General features: G+C 36.5%; 1 protein-coding gene across 3 annotated transcripts in view; it reads right to left on the bottom strand.

Moving 5' to 3' along the window:
* Window positions 1–12,139, bottom strand: part of LOC106871477 (pecanex-like protein 4) — a 76,917-nt gene that overhangs the window by 17,089 nt on the left and 47,689 nt on the right. For 2 of the 3 annotated variants that reach the window (XM_052968987.1, XM_052968989.1), the window contains exons 2-3: window positions 4,026–6,174; window positions 2,136–2,315 (exon numbers count right to left, since the gene is read on the bottom strand). In XM_052968987.1, the coding sequence (XP_052824947.1) occupies window positions 2,136–2,315; window positions 4,026–4,723 (878 nt within the window). In that variant the 5' untranslated portion in view covers window positions 4,724–6,174. Of the gene's footprint in view, window positions 1–2,135; window positions 2,316–4,025; window positions 6,175–8,850; window positions 8,983–12,139 lie in introns of all 3 variants that reach the window. The other variant, XM_052968988.1, reaches the window with a different exon arrangement.

Here is a 12,139-nt window from a genome sequence, read left to right as displayed (position 1 = left end):
AAACACCATAGCCCCAGTCACTCCATCAATAACACTACAATAATAACCCACCCTAAGTCAGAGGACCATATCACACAAAACCTCTGCTACATGTTTAACATCATATACTGCACCACTTGCAAATTTAGTGGTGCCTTTTGCATATTGGTGAAACAGGTTGTCATGTCACTGATTCCTTTAGCAAATACATTCATAGTATTCTAGTACATATGCCGAGCCAACCTGTCACCACTCACTTCAATACAATGGACCACTCCATTACCCATTTAATATTGCCCCTCATGTCTACACACCATAGACCTACACACTCAAGGAAGCATAAGGAACAACATATGATATTCAAACTGGGAAACATGGCAACAATGTGTTTAATTGGACATTTTTCCTTCTATTCCTTCACCCTTTCTGTACCACCACATCACTTCCTCCTCTCCGACCCCACTCCTTTTTCCTTCACCTTCTCTTCCAAACCAATATTCATCATCAACCAAGCCTCCACCTTTGTTCACCACAAACCCCATCACTAATTATTGATCACAATCCTTCTGCACTCTTGCAAATTTACACAAACACCCTTCCTCATCCTCAGCCCCTGTTTTCTCTTACATTAACTATTTTGTGCATTGAGAGTACACCCTGACACCTCCTCATCACCTTTATCTCTTTTTCCAGCTACTCCCATTTGCCCTTATTTAATGTAGGACAGCTACATATTTCTTCCTATTTCTGTATCATATTTTAGCCTGGTATGGACAACCTTTTTTGAGAAGTGGGTCACATGAAACATGGCCTGATGACAGGTGGGCTATGCTACTATAAAGAATTCAGGGTAATTTTTTTTGTTAGCTGTGCCATTTAGAAAGTCCCACGGGTCACAGTTTGCCCATGACTGCTTTAACATCTCAACACTTGATCTAAAGCCACCTGCTCTCCAAGACACCTCTACTGGATTGAGGGTCAAGGGAGCTTGTCGTATGAATTACCAGGCAAACTCACTACTTCCAGTGCTATGTAAAAAGTACCCAGTACATGTTATAAAGTGGTTGGCATTAGGAAGGGCATCCAACTGTGGAAACTATACCAAAGAAGATATTGGAACTCAATGCAGTCATTTAGCTTGTTGGATTCTGTCAAACCATCCAACCCATGCCAGCATGAAAGACAGACATTGAATGATGATAATTACTGACACAATATGTGTGACTGATTATGTTTTAGTTTACTTCAATTTGTAATGTCAGGTTGGCAACAAATGGAATGTGAAAAGAATTCAACTGACAGATTGTTGTTGAATCTGAATGAGTAGATTAAAGGAGATGATTACGTCAATTGTGGTTGTTGGTAGTGGTGGTAGTGATGGGGGTTGGGTAACATCTGAAATGTCATTAGTTCACCTCCTGCATCTATCTTCACCACTCTACTGTACCCTTAGATAAGACAGTTAACTTCTCTAAGCTCAGTAAGCCCACCTGTAAACAGGTACCATACTTATGTATAGGTCAATGCTGGAAAAAAAATGGGAATACTATTGTTGTTGTTTATCTCAAAGTTAATCAACAGATCTATCAAGAACTATATCAATGGTTCCAAACACTTTCATTACCAAGGACACTTAGCTTTCAAAAAGTCTGACTTTCAATTAATTTTGAACTCAATTCATGGGCTCTCCACACAACCCAAAGGAGTCTGGGCCCTAAGTTGGGAAATACTGAACTGCATCATACAATCCATCCTTCTGTAATTTTTAAATACAGAAGCCATTAAATATAGAAGTCCATTGATTAGGTACTGATAGTTGTTTTAGTGGAGACTGAAATTAAATCTGACAAAGCAGATCTATGATCAAAAGCATTTCAAATGTGACTGTCTTGACTTTTTTCTATGCGTAAGGAACCCAAGACTTGGTGGACTAAGTTGTTGGCAGTACAGTACTGATTTGATATTAAGCATCAAACACTCAGCTGGATGTCTAATACCATGTTGTTCCAGGTTGGCCACATGTGCTTACAATGTCTGCTTGAGCAAAGGAAATGGGCCACTGAACAACAACAAAAGTTATAACAGTAACAACAACAACATTAAACATCAGCAACAATCACAAAAGTTGACAAGATCTATAAAGGAAAATGTGTTACCTGAGATTCGAAGCCATTGGAGATCCACCTAAGAGGAATATATGGCTTTGTTCTACTAGCCATAGGAGGCCAGCATCTATCGGTGGTAACATGCCAAATGTCCAACATATTGGTAAGCAAGCCATGAAAATGTGAAGTACCTGATTAGCAATCAGGAGGTCATAAGATGAGGGATATTGTCTGAAAAATACACAGAAATATACACTCAAGGCAATGAATAAATAATATTTAATAACATAAATACACAATCATAAACTTATTTAGATAGATAGTAGAGGAGATTAAGGGTATCAGTTCAAAGCTGGAGACATGAAGTTCTGTTTACACATAGTTAGTGTTCCCTCTAAGCTCTACGATTGTGTGCATGCATGTTTTAAAATGAGGAAAGGAAAGGTTTTTTAAGATGAAGTTTGATTTTTTAATTGAAGAAATTTGAACAGTGATTACTTTCATGGATGCACACATACTTTGCAAAGAAAAGCAAAATTTGCTCACAATGTAAATTTCTGTACACACCCAACAAAAACTTAGAGGGAATATTGTTCATGGTAACATTAAGCTATGCACATCCAATTTAGTTTATTTTGTTTATTCCTATTTCAAAACAGGTAAAATGGCTATGAGGTAAATTCGAATCTTTGTGACCACAGCATTCTGTTTTGTGGCTCTGAGTAAAACACTTAACTCTGCCTGGTCTAGTATGATAAAACTTGTCCTCACTCTCATAAATAAAAAATAAAATATATTATACTATTAACTTAATGGTTCAGTAGTTGACAGCAGAAAAGTCATTCAACTATAAGAAAAATTTCTCTAACAAAATAACATCAACCAAAAAACTCCATCCCATCTAACTATACATTAGATAATGAATGTTAGTACAAAATAAAGATTAATAAAATAAATATGAGACTAAAGTAAGCATTGGAGTAGATATGATAGATCAAAATCCTTCAAAGTAGTATTCCACCGTGACCAATGACTGAAATCAGTAAAGAGAAAATAAAGGTAGATAAATGAAGTGAAAGCTACAGACAGGGATAGATCAACTGGAATTGAACTCAATCTCTTTATGATGCAGAGATGCCTTGTACACAAAACTTGATGTCATATGATATGCAATACATGTCCTTACAGGCCTCCAGGAGTTCATAAGATCTTCAATTTCAAAGTATTAAGCAGTTGAGAGATAAAACGTCTCATGGATAGCACACTGGACTATCATAGGTGAAGTTCTTACAAGATCTGGAAGTATCCCAAAGATTCTCAAAGCCCACTTAATTTTGTTGAGATCTATTATATTAACTACATGAGATATGAATATCAATCTGAATAGTGTCCAGTTTATCATAGGTGACAGGTAAGCAACTCCCATACCTTGGAAATGACACACATGAAAACTGATGTCTTATCCCTTTCATCTAATTTATATTATGGAGATCCAGAACTAAGCCTCACACTTTAAGAGTACTCATCTTCACCCCAAGGTACTTTTTGTGACATTCCTGGATTTGTAAATATCACAAAGCATTTCAAGGACTCTTAAGGGTTGTCATTTAGCTCTGGATCTAAATGATATCATATCTGATAAGCTCCACTTGGATACTCATAACATATCAGTACTTTAGGACCTGTTGTTTAGTAGCTTATGACCTGGTAGTGTGGTACCATATGATCTGGTATAACTTAGTTGTGATACCATATAACATTGTAGCATGGTACCTTATGACTGGTAGTGCAGAACTTTATGACCTAGTAGCATAGTACTTTAAGACTTAGTAATATATAATAACATGGTACCTTATGGTGGTAACTCAGTACTTTACCTCAAACTAAGTGGCACTATGAGTACATTAAGAAATCAAAAATACTAAAAGTGATTAAACCTACCTTTGAATAGCATCCACAATGACACATATGAAGACATAGGTCGGCCGCATCAGATGAGATATTTCATAGGTGTCCATTGTCCGGAATGTTGCTGGCTCTGGTGGTGCACCAACAGTCAGTGAGTACTGTGCAATGCACACAGATAACCAGCCAAACAAGAAGAGCAGAACTGCAGCAACATCGCTGTTGTAGAGGGGCTTGATGTTTGACACAGGCAGCAAGGCAAGTAGTGCCAAGCCACACATCACGCCTGATATCACAGAATGGATCAGGATGTTGACTCTATACTTCTTCACTGGCACAATAAACTCCAGTGTCTCAGGGGCACAGCAGGCTGTGAATTCCACCTCATCGTCCTCAGAAAACGCACAGTGCTTCTTGGTGACAACAGCCTCACTTGACTTCTGTGACTGCTGGCACACTGTAGACAGAACTTGCACAGAGATGACAAAGATGAACATGATAGCACCAAAGATGTAGGCTGCCACTTCCGATTGAAGGAGGTAGAGCTCGACAAGTGTTGTGAACATCGCAGCAAGGATGCATGGGCAGATAAAGAAACATATCTGTGACAGATACACATATGTCGGAGCATCATAGCCAAGTCGCAGCTTAGGGCCGCCCAATATTGTTTGGGGCAACCTCTTCAAAAAAAAGTCCTGCTTATACTCATTCAATAAAGGAATGCCAGATCCCATCTCAAAAGCAGTTTTAAGGGGAGGTTTTAAGTAAAGTAGGGAGTGTTTTGAGAGGGTAGGGTAGAGATGGAGGACAAAAGAGGCTGGCTGTCCTGCTGGTTAATTAGGGTCAGGGACTGACAAATAAAAGAAAATGATGACCATTCAGATCTAACATTTTATCAACGGGCTCTCTTCAGTTCATTACTTCATAAAAACAAAAGTTGAATGTGGCACAAAGTTGTGCCAGGTGGGAATTGAAACTGGATTGATGTTGTTCCATATTTGGAGGGAGTGGGTGGGGAATTGAGTGAGGAAATATGGGGAAGGAGAGAAGGCAGGACACAAGTGAGAAAATGCAAAAGGAGGATGCAGGAAACAACTGAAGAAATGTGTGAGTGGCAGGGAAGCAAAACTACAACAAAGAAAAGCAAGAATTTTTATCCTGCTACAAATATTTCTTCCTTTTTCTCTTCTTACAAATTCTTATGATCAAATGATAGTTCAGAGAGATTTTCATCAATCAACTTAAACATGTAAAATAACAGACGTGTACATGCACGTACTCACACACACTTATGTGTTTATTTATATGCTATATATACAATTTATATAGATAGATGTCATATGTGTGTGTGTGTGAGAGTGTGCATGTGTTATATAAGTTGAAGTCGATATCTTTCGTTAATATCTAGTATTCCAAAGAACACTGTTAAGCCAATGTGACAAATGCCAATGTCTCTTATTCAAACAAGAGCTATGGCAGTTTGTGTGAAAATATAATGTCACTGTGGGTAGTAAAACCATCTGGTTCAATATTGTATGCTTTTATGTTCCAATCCTACAAGTTTTCAAAAGGTGAGGTGCATGGATATTATTACTTGAATTTGGATAGGGAGTTACACAAGTGGACCATCAGATCAATAACTTGGATTTTTTTCCTTTATGATTTTATATATTTAATATATGTGTATATATAATTTTTTTGTACTGGATGTGTGTATATCTGTGTATACATAATAAACAGATCTAAGGGAGCGAGTTGTTGGATGTATTATAAAGAGTTGTAGAAATGCATCAAATTGCAATATGGAGATGTGTAAGAGATGGATTGCAGTGTACAATACTGGTCCTATAATGTTCTTGAGGAATGTAAAAAATCAACACTGGTCAATAACAGTTGCATTTGAATACCATCCCCCAAAACAGTGCCACTGGTACTTTGTTGCAGGGTGTAATGTTTCACAGTGGTTTGTAGACAAAACTACTAAATGCCATTACACTTATGTCATGGGAAAGCTGAAATATTTGAAAAGGATCCAGAAATGTTCCCAGTCAGATCTAGTTATAGAACTGGATGAGGAGTCAATGAAAGGAATGATGTCTTTGTAAAGTATTCTTGAATGGATGGTGATTTCTGCTTGAGATTCTTGTTTTTGAAAGTTCTTTAAAAATCAATATTCAGTGTTTATCTGAAAAAAGAAAAAGGAAAAGTAATTAAATAAAATACAACTTGCTAATATTCACACACACACACACGGCTTAGATTTTAGGTCTTCTTGCACCATGAGACACAAAGCAGCAAACTTCCTCCTACATGCTCAATCTGATGCAGTTCCTTCCATTCCTGTCTAACTGCTGCTCCTCATACAACGTGTTCCCCCACCCCCAAGAATGTCTGGTGCCAGGTGTTTCTGAGCCAGCCCTTCTCTGTTGTTCTTCCAGTATTCATGTCACAGAAATTTTTCACATGGCATGTAGCTGGTAGGCACAAATTGTAAATTGCTAAATGAAATAATCACAGCACCACAATGTTCTGCAGTGGTTGGGATTTACTTCACAGAAGAATTTCCTCCAGTGTGTACACAAACATACAAATTTCAGGCATAACTCCTTTGTTGGAAACCCATAATCCTTGGTTCCCATTGTCATGTTGTGTCCTTCCTGGACCCCATTCTCCAGAAGCTGCCACTGGGCCTCATACATTATACCTTCGTAGAGTAGGATCAGTGCACCACCCAGTTTAACATTACAATCGGATTTTTGGAATGCTTAGTATTTCGACCAAACCCTTGCTGCCCTGCCTATACACTTCTTTTGCTTACAGACATTAACATGGTAAAAGTTTAGCCCATTTAATCTCACCAATTTAAGAAGGGTTTGTAAGAGGCATTTAAAATGATTTATGATGAGAGGAAAATTGCTTTTGAAAAACCATCCAAAGCCATGCCAGCAAAGAAAAATAGATGCAATGAGGCAGTTTTTGATATTTATATCTACTCTATGCTTTGGTCAGTTTAACCTTTGATCATCATGAGAGTTCTTATTTCTGGATATCTTTTATCTTTTACTTGTTCCAGTCACAGGACTGTGGCCATACTGGGGTACTGCCTTGAAGGGTTTTAGTTGAACAAATTGACCCGTGTTTATTCATCAGTCTATTTTGCCAAACCACTGTTGTCAAGCAGGGTTGGGGGACAAACACAGGCACAAAGATACTTGTCCAAGGTGTCATGCAGTGCTACTGAATCTGAAACCATGTGGTTGCGAAGTGAACTTCTTAATATGTTCATGATACTGGACTAAATTCAAACCATGAAGTTTTATTTCTAGGTAAATGTAGTATAATACACTTATCCACTGTACCAAAGAAACATGTACTAATCATCAGATAAAGATACAACAGAAAACAGGTTAAAGAAATGGCAAATTAGATTGTTAAACCCATAATCTTCACAATGTTCTTTTTAGTTCTTTACTTTTGCTTTTTGGCTGTCACAGCTCAGGCCATGTTGGAGCATCATTGCCTACAGTAAGCTCCGCCTTAAATAATAAGAATACATTTTTAACTTAGAAACTTAGACACAAGATGACACAATTTATTGTCATTATTTATTTTTTTGTGTGTGGAGAGGGATGGGGTCAAACTGATACCAGTAATTGACTGGTGTCTCACAGCAAAATTTGATAACTAAATACTAGAAGACAATTCATTTGGTGCTGTACCATTTCTCCTACCTACTGCTCTAATAACGATGATGATGATAATAATAATAATAATAACAATGATAACAAAATGGTGAGCATGTTAAGTAATAAGGCACTAAAAGAGAATGACTCTCCCCAGAAACAATAAAATAAGAATAATGTTTGCTAAGAAAAGCAGAGGGCCCAGAAATTTTATGAGAAGAGTACAGTCAATCAAAGCAACACCAGTACATGATGGAGACTTATTTTAGCATCCCTAAATGCATGGAAGATAAAATGGATGTTGGCAAGAGTTGAACTCAAAAGGCATGCTATGAAATTAAATATCACAAGGAAATTTATCTGGCTCTCTACCAATTCTACTCATTCATCACTCTAGAAATACTAATAATTATAATACTTTGTAAGATAGGCAAGAAACCTGAAATATCTCAAGGAAGTTTTGTAAAGAAAACAGAAGAGAGAGACAGAAGGAGAGAAGGAGAAACAGGAAAAAAGAGAGAACAGAATGTTATCAAATCTACAATCTCTCCCTTCCATTAATTTAATTCATTTATTTATTTTATATTTCTTTAAAAAGAAATATTTTCAAAAGGAAATTAAATGAGGATATACATACATACATACACACACACACACACATTATATATATATATATAAAACCCCATAAAATTTGTTTTCCAAAGCTGCAAGAGAAAAACCTGCTTTTTATTTTTCTTCCTGCTTCTTGTTTCATATTTTAAAAAAATTGTTGAAATAAAAGACTTTATTAATCAAAGAGGTTTTAAATTTTTTTGATGTTCCACTTTGATTCCCCCCTCCCTCAGATTTTTTTTCTGTTTTATTATCATAAAAGCAGCATGATTGCAGTTGTAGCATCATTTAGTAGATGCAGCATTGATGAAAAAACAGAAAGTCTGGTATTTCACATCAACCTGATGTCTTTTATCTTCTTTGTAATGCTTTATTTGGTATAGGTGGATGGGTGGGAGGGAGAATAGCTTTGCTCTCCTTTTCAAAATAAGTTTAATATCAGTGAAAATAAGAAACACTTCTTCTTCTTCTTCTTATTATTATTATTATAAATAACGCAATGATAGATAAGACAGTATATTGAATATAAGACAAAATGCTTTGTGTTATTTGTTTAGGCTCCTTACTTTCTGAGTTCAAATCATGCTGAGGGTGACTTTGCCTTTCATCATTTCAGAGTTGATAAAATAAAGTACTAGTCAAGTACTGGGGTTGATGTAATTGACTATTCCTTCTGCTCAAAACTTCAGGCTTCGTTCCTATAGTAGAAAGGATTATTATTATTATTATTATTATTGTTATTATTATTATTATTGAGTGAGAGAGCAGTGCATGCCATCAGAGTGACACTAGGGTAAAATATACGAAGCTCAATATACCTATTGTGACTACTCATCTGATAAGGGTACACCAGGCACATGCATCACAACCATATCAAGATAAACAGCACATGACCTTGCAGGTAGGGCTCAGAATTTTCTTCAGGTTGAGTAGCTCATCTCACTCAAATGGTCCTTGAATAGGGGTTGTTTAAGGATGTTGAACGAAACACCCATGTTTCCAGAGGTGAATTATTCAAACTTCAAAGAATTCCACTCAACACATGGCTACTAAATCCATTCACAAGGCCTTGATTGGCCTGGAACTTTGTAGCAAACACTTGCCAAGGTGCAACACAGTAGGACTGCTGCTGTAACTGTTGTTGCTCTTGCTGTTGTTGCTCTTGCTGTTGTTGCTCTTGCAACTGTAGCACGGACGCTAATAGGTCTTCCATGTTAACTAATTTTTCTTTGATTATGTATTAAAAGAAAATGTTAATGTTTGATGTAAGCTTTGAATACCCTCATCACCACTTTTTTTAGTGGATATCCTCATTGCCTCTTTTATATCCTTCTATATGTTGGATATACAGATTTCATGAAGTAGGGACAGACACAACTGTCTTCACACAATGTACTTCAAAATACTCCAATAAATACAAACTCTCAACAACTCCTATGGCTTCTCTTGTTTCAACCAATACACTACTTTTTCTAAGAGTTCAGCTAGTCCATTCTTCCAATCCCACAGGAGTGTCAATGACTCTCGCCACAACAGCTAGCTCCATCTTCTCAAAGCTACTGGCCTTGTGACTAAATTAGAAATTACTATTATAATTATTAGAAACTCCAGTTACCATGATAGTGTTACTACTACTGCTGATACAGTAACAACCACTACTACTACTACTACTACTACTACTACTAATAATAATAATAATAATAATAATAATAATAATAATAATAATAATAATAAAAATAATAATCCTTTCTACTATAGGCAGAAGGCCTGAAATTCTTGGGGGAGGGGGACTAGCCAATTACATCAACCCCAGTGCTCAAATGGTACTTATTTCATCAACCTCAGCAGAATTTAAACTCAGAATGTAAAGACAGATGAAATGCCATTTAGCATTTTGCCTGGCATGCTAACGATTCTGCCAGCTCACCGCCTTAATAATAATAATAATAATAATAATAATAATAATAATAATAATAATAAATCCAGAAAATGTATTTACAAAATTTGTGAGTTTACTAAATGATTTTTCCAGTGCTAATTTGGCAAGTATAGTGAAATTTCTATTGCACTGATGTTGCTAGAATAATACCAAAACATGCCTTGAGTTATTTCCTATACTTGTCAGAAAGTCATTAATATTAGTCGTTGTTAATATTAGTCTGTCAGGAAGACAAGAGTTGGCATAGTCAGAGAAGTGAGAATCAGCACTGAGTTCAACAACAAATCCAGAGAACAAGTCAGAGTCCTTCAGTACTCAGGTCTCATTCCCCTATTGTTTATTATAGTCCATCAGCCCTAACTGTCAATGGTTACTCCTGTTGTAACTATTCTTTTATATAGCTATGAAACCTGGACACAAGAGGAGAATTATGCACATCCACTGGAAGCTTGTTAGCATGATGCAGTAAACCAATATCTTCTGCAATGAAACTATGATTATGCAACATCAAATTTATAATTTGGTCATATTTGTGGGAATATAGGAAAATGGTATGTCCAAAAACTGTTTTATTCATTTTGGATGAAAGAAAGTGCATGCAAAGATGACAATGCAAGTGGTTCGAAGACATCCTTAAAAGAAATTTGCAAAAGTGTAGCATCAATGTGTACAATTGGGGATCATAGATGAATAACCAACACAAGTAGATGGATTGTCTGTTGTTAGAGCCTGACATGTTGATAAAGCATGAACTGAATATCTCAATGATAAATTCTCACCACCATTACTGGGGTATTCACCAACATTATTAGGGCCCTCACTACCACAAGGCACCCAGCATCATCATCACTAAGAAGAGAACTATAACCATCACTTCCACTATGGCACTCAACACCATCCCCAAAGTGCTCACCTTACCGCTAACTACAAAAAACCTCCCAAACTACACATCCACTATTACTGCTACTTTTGCAACTACTACCACCAGTGTCATAGATTTCAAAAGATACTTGTCAATCACCTCAATTACAGAGAATAGTGTAAAAAATGAGATGATGTAGCATTCATACCCCTTTATGATGCAACTACAATCCTGGATATAACTTCATTGTTTCTTTCTCTTTACAGACTCTCTACTAGTTCCTTTTCTCTTTCATTTTCATTACTGAACTGTAAAAATATTCCTAAACTGAATGACTCAACATTTCTATTCCAACACCCTTCCATCATACAGTACTTGTTGTTGGCACATCTTTACTAGTGTAATTTTTGTAATTGTTGTCATATTTTTTAATGCAAATTTCTGCTGTATTTAATGTGGTGTAATTGATGATATGATGCAGTTGATATTTGTTTTTATGACTGCAGTCAATTTTCATGACTGCCAACAGTCATGTCTCATATTTCTGCATGCACACACATACATACTGCTACAATATTAGTTACGCACACAGGTATAGACACCTAAATATGCAGTTGCACACAACAAAGCACGATTGATATGTTCTCAAGACACACACAAAAAACCCCCACAAACATGACTAGACAAATGAAACAGTATACTAAAGCATAAATTTACAAGTACATAACTACACATTTTGTTTGCATGAGTATTCTACAGATAATTATATGAACACTGACTGAATCTCTCTCTCTCTCTCTCTCTGTCACACACACACACACACACAGTATATATATATATATATATATATATATTTATATATATATATATATATTGGAAATGTGCTGTGCGTGAGAAGACCCGGCAAGCCAAGTATGATCGTTGCCAGTGCCCCTGGACTGGTTCTTGTGCGGGTGGCACATGAGATGCACCATTTTGAGCGTGGCTGTTGCCAGTACCGCCTGACTGGCTCCCGTAGGATTTTCGAGCGAGATCGTTGCCAGTGCCCCTGGAC

The sequence above is a fragment of the Octopus bimaculoides genome, chromosome 6 (genome assembly GCF_001194135.2).
Source record: "Octopus bimaculoides isolate UCB-OBI-ISO-001 chromosome 6, ASM119413v2, whole genome shotgun sequence".
Taxonomy (NCBI): Eukaryota; Metazoa; Mollusca; class Cephalopoda; order Octopoda; family Octopodidae; genus Octopus; species Octopus bimaculoides.
The sequence above is the reverse complement of the archived record's forward strand: the minus strand, read 5'-3'. Positions and strand labels throughout refer to the sequence as shown.